The sequence below is a fragment of the Benincasa hispida genome, chromosome 4, assembly GCF_009727055.1.
Source record: "Benincasa hispida cultivar B227 chromosome 4, ASM972705v1, whole genome shotgun sequence".
NCBI lineage: Eukaryota > Viridiplantae > Streptophyta > Magnoliopsida > Cucurbitales > Cucurbitaceae > Benincasa > Benincasa hispida.
In genome coordinates, this window is record NC_052352.1 from 6654141 (window position 1) to 6669424 (window position 15284).

The window sequence follows — 15284 nt, forward strand, 5'->3', positions numbered from 1 at the left end:
CAAGAAAAATAAAAGAGAGACAGGTGATTCACGTCTTTGTTGGCCCTTTTTAGTTTCCAACTCCCAACTATTTCTCTTTTCTTTTGTATTCATTTTTCCAATAACTTTAGAGCTTCCATTTCTTTCCCAACTCAACCTCCTTTTATTACAACTGACCCTATTATAATACCATAATTACGTTTGATTTGGCGTGCTTCCTCAATAATGGAGTGCATTTATGATTTAAATTACTAATCAACCAATCAATTGTGATTAATTGCTCAAAAACTTGAATAATTAATTTGCTCGGATAAGCTATTTTTGCAAGATTTGGTTCTTAATTTACCAAGATCCCAAATGCAACAAAACAAAAGATTTCAGTTACGAATTTGAATAATATTTCTAAACATTTAAACGGAGTTGGTTACTATTTAATACTACAATGGATTACAAGATTTTTTATTTTTTATTTTATTTTTTTAAAGACTTAAATGATTCATAAAATTAAAGTAAAAATGGAATTTTAAGAAATAAGGTAAAAAGAAGATAATTCAATACTAATGGATCAACCCGACGGGAAAAAGCTAATCAAGTAGTCCGACCCGGCACATGTGCACGTGCTCGAAGCGTCGTCGTATGCATAGCTGTACGCCGCCGGACAGGCGTTCTTGAACATCTCTGAGTACGGCGTCGGCGGGCATGTCTGCGGCGTCGAGTGATCATCGGTGCAGCAAAATTCCGGCGTATTGAAGGCAGCGCACGCGCTCTTACAGGCCACGACGGAGCCGGAATTGGTTACCTGCAACTCCGATGGGCAGATTCCGTTCACGTCCGCGACGCAGCCGGCATACTGGCAGTCGCCGGTGCCGCCGTTTGCCCGGACGCCAATACCCACATTATAGCCATCGACGAGGCTAATGTCGTAGAAATCCATATCGCCACTGCTTGAACCGATGGTGAATTCCGCCAGCGTGACCGGCGGAACACCGCCGCCGATGCATTTAAGCGTGCCACCGCAGTCACCCGTCTGGCATTTCCCATTGCCAGAGCCGTCGAAGTCACAGCCGGTTCGTGCCCAGAACCGTCCGGACCAGCCCGGCGGAGCAGTCAATTGCACCGACGCACCGGGTGCTAGAGGGAATCCACCGTCGCCAAGAACCGCCGCACCATTGCCGGAGAGCGTTCCCGGCCATAGTGTATAGCTGCAATGATTCTGAAGCGTAAAAACAGTCGCAAAAGCCAAATTTCCTGCAGCATTACACAACCCAATTGCAAGAAAAGAAACCAAATCATCATCGAATTAACCAAAACCCATTACGATAACAGAAAAAAGAAACGATTTTGAACTAAACCCAGTTGATCAAAGGTGAACACAAAACACACCAGCATTACCAAGAGAAAACACAGCTAACAGAAGAAAAACACTTAATGGGGAAGCCATTTTCTTTTAATCCAAGTAAACCGCAGACACAAAAACAAGAATTTCAGGGAATCGAATGAAGAAAAACGCAGAAAGAGGTTTATATTTATATTGGTCAGTAATGGGAAAAAGATATTTCAACCAATCTTTTCGTGAACAGTAGAAAAGATGGGGACAAAGAAGAAGCCACGTGGACAGTATATAATGGAAAAGGGAAAAAGAATGGGGTTTCAGTTTCAGCGTCAGTTTGAGCACAATTAACCGAAATGGCCAAAAAACAGGAGTGAGGGCAGAAGGAAGTGGAAAGTGGAGGTGTCGAGAGACAACAGAGGAGAGGCAGAAATAAAGAAAAACTGAGGTAATTGTGAATGCCGACATCCCCATTTTATCCGAACAATCAGCCCACGACCACAAAAAGCAGTTAACAAAAGCATGTGCTTTGCCTCATTCCAACTTCCACCCACCCTCTAAGAGAAGAAGTTGGTGGCTTTTCAGAAATGGGTTTCCATCTGATCATTCTTCCATGACCAAGTTGTAGGCATAAGCTAGCAATCAAGGTAGGCCATGGCCTGGGGGCTACCGCAGCTTGCTGTTTTTTCGGTCACCTAACCCAACAACATTCATTGCTGGTTTGGACCTTTTAACAAACAGTTGGTCTGCGTTGAGTGTGTAGTGAATATCGCAATTTTTTTCCATTAATCACTTGCTGTTCCCATACATTTGTCTCTTTTCTGATGCATAATACGCGTTTTAGTTTCACCTTCTGAGGTTTGTGATTATTCCTCTCTGGAGGTCACCCCATTTTTGCTCCCAGTCAAGTAATGAACTTGAAATCATCGTAAGATGAGAGTATAGCAGGTTTAGAGCTGAAATTCTGAGATGGGATCAGGATTTCACATCATACACGTAAGCGGGTTTTTGAAAGTAAAGGCTATAGATCATCAGGTGATGAAATATGAAAGAAAAAGGCTAGGCAAATGAGAAAGATATGAACAGGTAATATAGCCACAGGTACCCTTTTGTTGCTCAGTTTCTGCCTGTCCATTTATAGGCCAAGAGACAGTAGAATCTAGAGAAGCAAAGATTTCTTTAGCTTATGGGGGGACCCATTATATCAAAATTGTTAATGCTCTATTTCTACACGAAAACTTGATACCAGTCTAAGCAAAATAGTAAATGCGTTTGAAAAAACTTCACCTCAAAAAGGAAAAACCATGCTATAAAGAATGTTATTCAGTGCTTTGTTTCTTGCTAATGAACGTTGATATCAAAACGCCTAAATCTTGCTCTGGTTGTACTCTGAGATATGTAACGGAAGCAAGATATATACAAGATAAAGCTACATACGCTTTGGCCCAATTTGAATACAAAGTAAGGTAAGCAAAGACGGCTGTCAAGGAAACGACCAGTATGAAGTTCATTGTGCACTTGAAGGAAGAAAGTTGTTCGTCTGCTCTTGACTCTGGGAAATAGCCATTAGCAGTGAAATATGAGAGCAAATGATCCTTGAGCTTGAATTTATCCATTAACCAAGCCGAAGCTCCTTCATCTGATGCGGGGATGATCTCACCAACAGGGATCCGTTGAATATGAATGTGAACTTCTGAAGGACCGAGGCCGAAGACATTATCCATAAAGGTAGGACATTGATGCTTGTAGGCAATAGTCAGATCATAAACTGCATAAATAGAGTTAATTAGGGGGGGAAAAAAAAACCAAAACCAGGACCAGAAGTTATGGAAAAATAAATATAAACATTTAGAATATTCTTTTGCACTAAACATTTCTTTATAACATCTTGATGAAAAGATGTCTTTCACTAAAGTCAGGGGATTATCACACATAAGCATGCTTAGCTTTCAGCCTATTCGCCATACGACAATAGTTAACCACTGAACGGCTACCATGTTCTCCACCAACACAAATAAGAAAATCTCTTCTACATCGTATAGAAATAATGAGAGTAAAGAGATGGGATTTTGAAGAAACAAACCTGCATCGAGGGAACCTCGTAGGGTTTGTAAGCAAGCACAAAAACCTCTTGCTTTTGGAAGTAGAACATTTTTCAGCACCGGAAGTCCAACTTCAGCAGCATATGCTTGACTCTTCTTGCATTTTGCCTCCCTACGTGTAACTTTTGTATGAGTTGACAATTTGAAGTGCGAACAGATCATCAAGAACAAAAGATCAGATTTCAAACTTCAAACTAGCTTCTAAATCAGGCATTATTAATTTGCAACCATACCATTAAGATTGAAGGGGGAATGGATGATTTTGACCAATTCCATCCTTTCTTTGCTTAGCAGAAGAATGCATTTAAACTATTTAAAAAAAAAAAAAAACCAATTGGAATATAGTAGAAAAGGAATGGAAGGTATACGTAAAATCGGTTCCCTCAGGAAAAACAGCAAGCCACAAGGGATCTCGAGGATTTCTAAACGTCGAAAGTCTTTGGCACATAACTGGTTCATCGATTTCCCATTTCCTCTCAACAGGAATGAACTCCAAAATGTGAAATCCCCAACCAAAGAGAGGCAGCTTCATTAAGCTGCTTTTAAGGATGTATTTGATGCAGCCTAAGGACCCTTTTCGCAATGCAAGGTCCCACAAATACATCCAATCAACTTCAGTTCTGTGGTTGGCAATTAGTAAAACACGTTCATTTGCTGGAATATCATCCCCATAGAAGACAACTTTAGTCCCATTTATCACTTCAAACAGAAAGGGCCACAGAGCCAGCCAGAAACCGAAAATAATGGAAGTTGCCTTCCTACTGTAATGCAGACTAAAAAGGCGCAAAGATAGTGTAACTATAGGCGCAAAATACACTAAGAACATGAAGGCAGTGGATAGAAACACCGCTAAACAAATCACCCCTCTCATTAGCCTAATAGGACCGAGAGATTTATGTTTTTGTGTATTATCAGATTGCAGTGGCGTAGAAACATCCATTCTTCCAAGAACCGATTCAAAGAATTCCCCTCCTAGAGATTGCTGCAAACAAACACACGTTTTACATCCCTTAAGAGATTCACAATTTCTTCATCAAATCTAATGAAATTGAAACAATTCTAGACATGAAAAAGACAAATCAACAAAAATCCCAACATAATCTTTCCAAAAGGCATAAAGGATTCCGTTCTCAGGAAAACCCATAAAGGGAATCACAAAAAAGTAGATACCAATTTAAGGAACAAGACGATTTTCAGAGTGTCGCTGAATTCAAATACAGATCTGAAACTAAGAAGAACAGCTGAATTACATAAACAAACAAGTGCATTCGATTGGAACAAGAATTACCTCAGAGGAAGAAAATCTTGTTTGGGTCGTGGTCTCTCAAATTTCTTGTGGAAAATGAAACTGGGTGTGCTCTTATCTAAAGTAATGGAACAGGGAATCGCGAAAAATGGTAAATTGAGAAGAAATGATTATCGGAAGAGAGAGAAGTTTGAAAGTTTAATACAAAAAAATATATATATAAAATTAAAAAATATATATATATATATGAGATTTGGGAAATTCAGAGTCAGACTAACGAAAGGTAAAGGAAGAGGCTGCTTGTGGAACGAATTTTACTACAAAACTAATTAAACAGATTGTAACCTGAGGTTTAACTCTGGTTAGGTAACATCTTCAATTTTATAAATAAATCAATAAACTATTCCCACAAAATAATCATTTAGTTTCTTTATCGGATTTAAATAAATAAGAGATTTTTAAATTAAAAAATAATAATCCTTCAATTAGGTTTTAAATGGTTGACCTTTCAATATAATCGAACTAGATAGTAACAATTTTTGTATAAGGTGAAGGATCTGATATTATAGTAGACTTTGATTTTAAGGATCCATAACCACGTAGACCCTTCAATGTTGTGTGGATCACAAATGTGAAAAACCTCCAATTAGGCCTCTAAAAATGACCAAGTTGAGAAGGTATGAATGAAGTCGATAAGGTAGGTTGCCTATCGAGCTTAGTTCTAATCGGAGTAGGATATGTGCCATTTTGGAAAAACGATCCTAATAATAAAACATTCAAGAAGAGTATGAATAGAAGAGATCCATCTCATTAGAGATGTTGCAATACTACTCTCATTTAATTCGACACTACATTAGTTTTTAAAGCATCGAAATGTGTTGGGCCCAACATCACATCACATGAGTATCTTACTTTAGATTTACGAAACTATGCATCTCGACGTGAAATTGATGTAAACTTATGGTTAGATTCTTATACTAGCATATGTTATTCCTTTTTTGAGTTAAGTCTTTTGAATAGATTAAAAATATAAATATGATATTGTTTTGATATCCATCATGTTTTTGTTTATTCAAATTCAAACAATTAACTAAATGACATAAAAATGTTTTTCTAGTTTCTATTATTTTCATTATTATTATCATCAATGATTTAAAATATAATCAATTTAAAAAAATATAGTTGAAAATTTTGGTAAACTACTTGGTGGGATGAAAAATATTGAAATTATATAAAAGAAATGAAAATAAAATTTAAAATTAATTTGTTTGATAAAATAACACTTTTTTTAAAAAAAAAAAAAAGAAAAGAAAAATAAAGAATATAAAAAAATCACAAAATGAGGTAAGTGGGGGGAGGCGGAGGCGAAGTTGCTTTAGAAAATGAAAAACCACCGACAATACTGAGAACACCGTACAATGGCCGCGTGTATTTACAGATTTGCCCTTCCCACAAGCAGTGGACCACAAAAGAAGCAGGGACCAAATTGGATATTCGAAAAGAGCTGTTGAAAATTAACACACATTCTAAATTAGGGAAAGTAATCAAAATTCTTATGCAGCTCCACCACACCAGGGTATGTTTGTCTTTTCAATGTGTTTTTTCCTTTTTTTATAATAAAAAAATAACGGTAATTATACGGATAACTGATAAGATATAATTTTTTTTAGAAAATATCAAATTACCTTCTCGGATTAATCCTCTATTTGGATTTTAGAGAGTTCAAAAAATGATTTTAAGGCTTCATTTGATATTTTCGTAGTTATTAAATAATTGTTGACAGTTATATTCTTTTTGTAAAATTAATTTTAAAGTGTATTAGTATTTGGTAAATTTTAAACTTAATTACATGTGATTGGTAAATAAATATTAAATTATCTTTTTTTATATATATATATATAACTAAAGTAGCCTTACTATTATTTTTTTCATCATTTATAATTATTAAGTAATTGTTTAATATAGATATAAAAAATAAATTTTATTTTTAATTGATAAATTAAATTAAATTTTATTAAAAACATATGCTTTTAAGAGAATCTAAAAGGTAGTAAATAATGACTTTTAAATTGGGTGTGAAATGAAGGTGTTATTTAGAAGTGATTTGAGTAGATTTAATCCTAATTAGTTTTACCAAAAAAAAAAAAAAAACTGTTAAGATTTTGTTATAATTATTTTATCTTTCTCCCAAAATCATCCAAACACAACCTAAATCATGTGATTTGAAATTTAAAAATTATTTTAATTTTTTTTTACTTCATTTGGAGTGAAGATGATTTGAAATAAATATATTTAAAATTCCATGTTTGCAATTAAAAGAGAAAAGAAAGTAACAAAATTTACTAATATGCATCTTTGATTATGATCTGTTAATTATAAATTACTCTAGATCATATGAATTCATGTGATATTGGACATTTTTAGTTAAAACAAAATTTGAAATCTTTTTAAGTTCCAAATTATTCTTTCTTATAATAAGAAATAACATAATTAATTTGAAAGTGATTATGATTTAGGGGAAGTACCAAATATATTGTTACCACGCATATATAAATCAAATTACAGTATTGATCTTTTTTAAGGCGAGAACTTTTTTCGTTTGGTATGTTGAAAAAACAAAAATTTAGTCTCTTATTAGTGTTTAGAAAAATAAATTCTTGTTACTATCGTATGAATAATTGAGAATTTTTTTTTTTTTTTAAAAAAAAACAATAACTCACAATCCGAAGGAAAACCACAGCCCACAAGAAAAATTCATATAATAATTATTTCTTTGATCTCAATTAGAAGAATACCATCTCAAAATTTTTCTATTACTCACACCTTTTAGTCTCAATCTTAGACCAAAAAAAACCTAAGAAAATTTAACTAGCATTAACACATTCGAGTATAGAGACTTTGGATAGTGGTATATCAGTTCCATAGGATAGCTTGAAATCAATATTATAGGCTCATTTTATAGTTCTTGGAGCTTATCATTTTCTTGAATACTTTTAACATGGGACAACCACTTTTCTAATTCGGTTAAATATCCAACAATTAGTTGGCCTACTGAAAAATGGTGCGGTAATTTTTATGATTAAGAACATGCATTTAAAAGAGTAAGATTATTACTAAATAGGGTTAAAACCTAACTATCTTCTCTTTTTGATGGAGTATGATTGGGAAATATTACTTCTTTTAGTATAACATATTAGAGGGAGAATTCGAATCTTTAATATTTTAGTTTAGAGATGTCCAATTTTTCTAAGGGGATGGAGACCCGCGGGCCCCGCCTCGAACGCGGCGGGGATTCCCGATTAGGCGGGGAGGGAGTGGGAGAAAAAAATTCCCTGTAACCTAGACGGGGACGGGGATAGGGAATGCACCCCTTGTTCCCCATCCCCATCCCGATTAGTTTCTACCTATTTATTTAGTATAATTATCTAATTTTATGTTATTATTATTATTATATAAATATTACATTTAAATTTCAAATTTGATTATTTATTGGGAAAGATAATGAATATGTTTAAATTGAATATTCAAATTTAGATTATATACGTGAATAATTTGATTTATGTTTATTTATTTCTACTAAAAAAATTAATTAGTATTTTTAGTCTTGAGTAGTTTATCTTTAAATTCAAATGATCATGTAAAACTAACTTAATAAACAATTTAATGATAAAGTAAATTATTTAATTAAAATTTGTTCACATCAGTGATTTAAACTAGTTAAACTATGTTTGAAGTTACCAAACTTTTTGTTAAGTTATAATTAAAATATAAGTTTTACTCCGCCAAATTACTTAAATAATCACGTACAAAGTATGTCAATGTATCGATGATACAAATTTTCAAATCTCAAATTTGGCATATAGTTAAAAAAATTATCACTCATTCACTCTTTATTTCTTCTTCTTCTTTTTACATGGAGAGAATTTTAATCCATGGTAATATAAAAATTAGGCTCCATTTGATTACGTTTAGTGTTGTTTACTTATATTTCGTACATGTACTGACATTTGGGGATCCCACTTCTAAATCAAAAATAAAAAAACGTCAATTACTTGATGAGCGGAGGGTACTCAATCAAATTGCGTTTGAAAATTGCACCAATATTGTTATCGTTATCTTTACAATTATCGTTATTATTTTTTTTTTAAATAACAATTATCATTACTGTCACTACTACTATATGAGAATTGTGAATTTTCCACATTTATTGTTACTGTTTGACCCTAAATGGTAACAATAAAAGTAAATGTGATAGATTCATAATTTCAAGTAAATGTGCTAAAAAAAATAATCCAATTACGTTTGCAATTACTCTATCAATGATATTTCATTATACAAATTTTCATTATGAATGAGTAAACATGGCCTTAATTGATTCCATTGACAATTTCATCAAATGATTTGAGCCCAAAGTCCATAATTGATCAAAATCTATCTACACTACGATAAAAAGAAATTTAACTTCTAAGAAATGCTTTTAAATAAGAAGATTTTTCTAGAAGCAATCATGTATGAAGTGTTTTGGCATTTGGCATTCTAAGAAATGCTTTTAATTTATGTTTTCAACCACAATTTTCTTTTAAAAGGGTAAAAATATTCCAAAAACTTACTAATTTTGAGTTTGACAAACTTTTTAATAACTTTGCCAAAATTCGTAAACTAAAAAAAAATCTCTATCATTTTATCAATCTTACACCACACATTTGTTTACTAATTCATTAAACGTAAAGGTTTTTTTTTTTTCCTAAAGAAAATATTTGGAGAAACATTAACAATTAAAAAAAAAAAAATTAAATTTTGATGTGCAAGGCCACAAAATCATACGTGGCAAACAAGTAGATAATCTAAAATAAATAAAAAAAACAAAAAGGTCAAAATCGACTCAAATCACATTCAATTCAAACGTGGCGAAAGGGAAAATACGATAAATAAATTTATAAAAGAATATATAAATTTTTAAATATTTGAGAATCAATTATATTATATGAGTAAATCACTTTTTGACATTTGACAATTTCTGTTCCTTTAAGAACAAACACTGTATTTGACGACGGACTTCTATGAACTAAAGTATCAACATCTTCCTCTTCTCTCTGTGCAAACTACAACTACAAAAAGAAAACTTTACAGTGATACCCCATTCCCATCAAAACAAAAACATGAACAGAGCAAAACCCATTTCAGAAATTCGCAGGCTTCTTATAAATCAAACCCGAACAATTTTCCTTGTAGAATTTCACGAACAGCAAAAGGATAACGGAATTAAGCACAGAATTGCAAGCCCAAGCGCCAATGCCGTTGCACCCGCCTTTCAGAACGTGAAATGAATACATCCCAAGATGATAGAGCAAGTTACAGGAAAGAAGAGCAGCTTGGCAATTAAGTACGAACGGGAAGCAGGCGGCCGGGAGCCCGACGGCGGTCAAGAATCGGTAACCATAGACGAGGGTATGGAGGAGGGTAGTGGAGAGAATGGCGAGAATTTGAAAAGACTGTGCGAATTCGAGCCAGAGGAAGGAAGTGAGGATGAGGATGGAATGATTGAAGAGGTGGAACAATGGGAGGCGACGGCAGCGGAGGACGGTGAAAAAGGTGCGGAGGAGATGGAGGTATCGAGAGAGGTAAAAAATGTACGACCAGAAGAACACGCGCCCGGAGGGGCGAGTGCCAATTGGAAAACAGAGCAGCCATTGAAATGGGGTGGTTCTGGTTCTGCTCCGTCGCCAGAGCCACCGGGTGTCACGAATCTCGGCCGCAGCGGAGAAGAGGATACCAGCGAAGATGACGGCGGAGATTACAGCCATGGAGAGACTGTGAACGGCCGGAATCAGGCCGAGTGGGACCGGGCGATCGCGGCGGAGGAGGATCGTAGAAAGACGGAGGAAGACGGCGGCGAGGAGGTAGAGCGTGACGGTGCCGACGAGGAAAGACCACGTGGAGCCCCATGATTGGGAGTGGCTCCATCTGAAATTGACAATGGAAGGGTGCTCCGACAGCCAGTATCGAGAAACCGTCGGCATTGTAATTTTGGGGGCTTTCACAATCAAAACAATTTGAGTACATTATATATATAAAAAAACTACTGAAGATGGAAATTACATAAATTTATTATTTGTTTTGAAAATGGAAAAATATGAATATTAAATTTAAATTAGACAGATAGTTAAAAACGTTTCACGAGTAGACGACGCCGACTTGTAAATTGGGCCAATTGGGGGAGGCAAGGACGGTTCGTTTTGTGGGACTAGATTTATTATTGTTTTTTGAAACTTGGTCCTATATTATTGAATTTTTTTAATAATTTATACTTTGTTGTAAATAAATAAATAAATAAATAAAATAAAAGAAGTTGTTAAAAGTCAGGTTCATGCTTCGTATGAAACATGTCCAAACGTTTACGAATATTAAATGCTTACTAAAAAGTAAAAAGTAAAAATTCTCCACCATGATAAAAATGAGTGAAATTATTATTATTATTATTATTATTTGGAATAAATGATTCTTCAATTATTTTGGAAAAAGTGAATATAATTTTCCTTTAAGAAATCAAGCCTAAGGAGGGAGTTGGATTGTCATCCAAGAAAGGAAAAGTGTTGAACATTTGAAAACCCATGTGTAAAATAATTTTTAATTATTGGTCATTCAAACCTTTCAAATTATCAATGGAAAGTATTTTATTATAATAATTAGAGATGCGAGATTTGACTATTTAACTCAAGAGTACGTTTTAATTATTATTGGGATAAAAATATAATTTGATAAATTTAGAAAATGTTGGATAGACTCTATATTCTTGTTTATGTCTTTAAAATCACTATCAATAAATATGTATTTCGTAGGTAATTTGAATTTTGTTTTAAAAAACTCGTTTTCTAATTCTGGTATATTTTTATGTTTTAGTGTATGCATATATTGAACTTGAAATTTAAAATGTAAAATATATTTTTATAGAAATGTTAAATGGAAATTTTGATCCTATGGTTTGAAGAAAATTTGAATGTATTCTTGTTTTTTATAATTATAATTTAGTTTCTATGGTTTAATAAAAATACTCATAAATAGTCCCTACCACATGAACTATATATGAAAATTTTATCAAACCATATAGAATATTTATGAAATTTTATTTAACTATAAGGATTCAATTCTAACTTTTCCAAATCATAGAGACTAAATTCGTAATTAAACCTTAAATAAAACATTAATAGATATAATAATTCGTATTATACACTCAATTCATTTTTCTTTTAAATTAAAATATGTATTATGTTACGTATTATAAATTATATGAAACAAGATAATAATTATACAAAATTATTAACATACTTTTTTTCATAAATTAATTGATAATAATTTTTATTATCTTTGAATACAAAATAATATTAGATTTTCCGTTACCAGGAATCAAACTCGAGAAATAATAATAGTTTATATTCAACTTAATATTTCACGGGTAAATACAATTCGATTTGTTGGTTTATAAATATATTTCAAACACATTTTCGAACAATTATTTAAATTAAAATTTAATTAAAAAAATTTATACTAAATACATATATAAAAACATGAAATACAATTTTTTTTTCAATTTTTTTTTTCAATTATCTACGAAACAATCCCTTCAACTTTCAACCTTTTTTCCTCTTTTTACTTGGGTTATTTCTTCCATTCATATTCATTTTTAATGGGTTCAACGTGAGGATTCAATTTTCTTTTCTTTTCTTTCTTCTTTTTTTTTTTTTTTTTTAAATGACAACTTACGGATTTATATTTGCTCAGGCATGTTTCCATTTTTTTTTAATAATAATTTGGTTTAAATACTACTTCGATCTCTATACTTTTGATTTTGGTTCGTTTTGGTATTTGTTTTTTCAACTTTGATTCGTTTTGATATTTGTACTTTCAAAATATTCATTTTGCATCATACTCTCAACCTTGGTTTGCTTTCCATACTTCTAAAAAGTAACCATTTTAGTCCCTTAAAAATAAAAATGAAAAGATCAAAACATTCCATTTTTTAAAGTACACAAACTAAAATAAATATTTTCAAAATATAAGAACCAAAATGAATAAAAGTAGAAAAGTAAAAAGTACAAAAAGCAATATTTGAACCTAATAATTTTATTTAAAGTCAATAAGATTTTCTATTTTTTTTAAAAAATCCTTTTTAGTTCATCACGTGTTGTGCAAATTGAAACCTGATAAGATTTGAATATATATATATATATATATTAGACTGGACTCAAATTTCACTTGAAATCTTTGAATTTTGAAAAAAACTAATCAATAATTTTTTTGTGCAAAAGCTTAGATTTCAATGAAATTGGTGAGTTTTTAGAAATTTTGATGCTAGTCTGGGTTTAAAATACTAATTTTAAAATGGTGGGTGAATCAGTAAAAAAAAAAAAAGAAAAATAATAATCAAAGGTGCAAATTAAGAGTGTTTATGGGTTGGATTGAGTTAAGTTAGGGTTGGGTTGAGTTGGTTCAGCTTAATCAGATCATTTATTTAAAATTTTGTTTAAAAAGAAGTAAAACGTAAATATGTAAAAATCCAATTTAATTATTTTTATTTATTAAATTAAAACTAACAATTCAATCTCACTTTATATAGTGAAAATTTTGTTTTTAGAATGTAAATAAACTAATTTAAAAGTTGTTGAAGAAAAAAATATTAAAAAAATATTGGAATCAAATAAAATTAAAATAAATATATGTATAAATAATTGTGTTATAAGTAGATAAAAAATATATTTTAAAGTTAATAAAAAATTCGGATTAGTTCGAGTTATATGAGGTGAAATCATACACCAACTCAATCCATAAAAATTTTCATTTATATGAGTTGATAACTCAATCCAAGTTGTACTTGGGTTAAATTGGGTTGATAGATTTTTTCGGATCATCGAATTTTTTAAACACCCTAATGCAAATTGCAAAATTCATCTAAGCTTTAAGGCTGAATTTGATAAAATGAAAATTTTGTATGGAAATGGATACAATTTATTTTTCCTTACTTCGACTATATATAATATCGATGCTCTCTTTTACACCGCTAATAGTTTGAAGATATAACCCAGTAATCTGATGACACGTGGGAACAAGTTGACAATCACGGGGAAAGTGCAGTGAATATTGTTTAGGGCACACGGCTGCGAGAAGCTTCCATTTTCAAACGTATATGTTTCGTTTTTCCGTCAAACGCGTTCGTCTCCAGTTTTTAGATTTGCTTTTTGATCCATATCGGAACGCAGGATCGGCCGGTTTGTTCTTCTTAATCACTAGGTTCGTTTCATTTTTCCGATTCTTTTTGTAATTCTAGTTTAATTGATGAGTTCTTTTGTTCTTTTGTTGGATTGTTTCCGTTGAATTTAATTCTCTTGGTCTCTGCTTGGGGATTTTGAAACCCTAGGATTCGAGATTCGGTTGTATATTTCTCGTTTGTATTGCTGTGCTTGTAGATCCATTGCTATGATGGTTGATTCTCTTTAGGTTCGCCTGTTGTTTCCGTTTGGTAGAAGGATTTTTCTCTCGACTTTGGTGGATTTTTTTTTTTTTTTTTTTTTTTTTTTTTTTTTATCTCAATTTTGTGTTGTAATGTGATTCAATAGGTGGGGTGTGTAGATATGGCGAGCGGGTTTGGGGAATCGACAAGTAGGCAACCTCAAAGCCCTTCTTGTTCCGACAACAATGGTGATGCTAGTAATTTTGAGTGCAATATTTGCCTGGATTTAGCTCAAGATCCTATTGTAACCCTATGTGGTCATCTTTTCTGTTGGCCATGCCTTTATAAGTGGCTGCATATTCATTCCCATCCCCAGGAATGTCCAGTTTGCAAGGCTATCATAGAAGAGCAAAAATTGGTTCCTTTATATGGTAGGGGTAAGACATCGACTGACCCAAGATCAAAAAGTATTCCTGGAATTAACATTCCTAATCGGCCTGCGGGACAGAGACCCGAAGCAGCAGGTCCTCCTCCAGAACCAAATCCTTTTCCTCACAATGGGTTTGGATTCATGGGAGGTCTTGGAGGGTTTGCTCCAATGGCGTCGACGAGGTTTGGCAATTTCACGTTGTCTGCAGCTTTTGGTGGTCTTGTCCCATCTTTATTCAACTTTCAGATGCATGGATACGCAGATCCAAGCATGTACGGTGCAGGTGCTAACTTTCCATACGGGTTTCCTAACATGTTTCATGGTAGCCATGGTCACGCCCATGGATACTATCACCAGCTCCGTCAAGGTCAGCAAGATTATTATCTGAAGCGGCTGCTTTTGTTTATTGGTTTTTGTGTTCTTCTTGCCCTAATCTGGCAATAGATGAAAGGGTCCATTAGGGCTTATATTGCTTCGTGGTGTTTAGTGTATTCAACCTCTAATGTAAGAATTGAAAGGGGGAAAAAAACAACTGGTACATGGTCAAAAAAAAAAAAAAAAAAAAAAAAGAATCTGCTGGTACATTGTCTTGATATCTCATCATTCGTCCTGATTAGTCTTACTGTATGTTGAATGGACACCAACTTTCTATGCTTAGGCATGGTGAACATCAGCTGACATGCTTATGCAATTGTATTTGGAAGTTTCCATTTATGCATATATATAATACACACACATTTATTTGCTGACCA

General features: G+C 32.9%; 4 protein-coding genes across 5 annotated transcripts; 1 reads left to right on the forward strand and 3 right to left on the reverse strand.

Annotated features, from left to right (window-relative positions):
- Positions 1–376: 376 nt before the first annotated feature.
- On the reverse strand, positions 377–2469 carry LOC120076435 (pathogenesis-related thaumatin-like protein 3.5). 2 transcript variants are annotated; one of them, XM_039030261.1, is made up of 2 exons: positions 1372–2469; positions 377–1227 (listed from the first exon to the last, which is right to left on the reverse strand). In XM_039030261.1, the coding sequence occupies exons 1-2, from the start codon at positions 1418–1420 to the stop codon at positions 545–547; spliced, it is 732 nt and encodes a 243-aa protein (XP_038886189.1). In that variant the 5' UTR covers positions 1421–2469; the 3' UTR covers positions 377–544. The 2 variants fall into 2 exon arrangements, with proteins under 2 accessions (XP_038886189.1, XP_038886188.1); XM_039030260.1 differs by having other exon boundaries at positions 1363–2469.
- A 44-nt stretch (positions 2470–2513) lies between these two features.
- Positions 2514–4868, reverse strand: LOC120076434 (probable 1-acyl-sn-glycerol-3-phosphate acyltransferase 4). Its single transcript, XM_039030259.1, has 4 exons — positions 4700–4868; positions 3780–4393; positions 3393–3523; positions 2514–3077 (listed from the first exon to the last, which is right to left on the reverse strand). Exons 2-4 carry the CDS (start codon positions 4349–4351, stop codon positions 2629–2631), a joined length of 1152 nt encoding a protein of 383 aa, XP_038886187.1. The 5' UTR covers positions 4352–4393; positions 4700–4868; the 3' UTR covers positions 2514–2628.
- Positions 4869–9657: 4789 nt separating this feature from the next.
- Positions 9658–10872, reverse strand: LOC120076558 (elongation of fatty acids protein 3-like). The gene has a single exon (XM_039030424.1). The coding sequence runs from the start codon at positions 10675–10677 to the stop codon at positions 9838–9840; it is 840 nt and encodes a 279-aa protein (XP_038886352.1). The 5' UTR covers positions 10678–10872; the 3' UTR covers positions 9658–9837.
- Positions 10873–13785: 2913 nt separating this feature from the next.
- LOC120074973 (E3 ubiquitin ligase rnf-5) lies at positions 13786–15284 on the forward strand. Its single transcript, XM_039028095.1, has 2 exons — positions 13786–13942; positions 14269–15284. The coding sequence occupies exon 2, from the start codon at positions 14284–14286 to the stop codon at positions 14974–14976; it is 693 nt and encodes a 230-aa protein (XP_038884023.1). The 5' UTR covers positions 13786–13942; positions 14269–14283; the 3' UTR covers positions 14977–15284.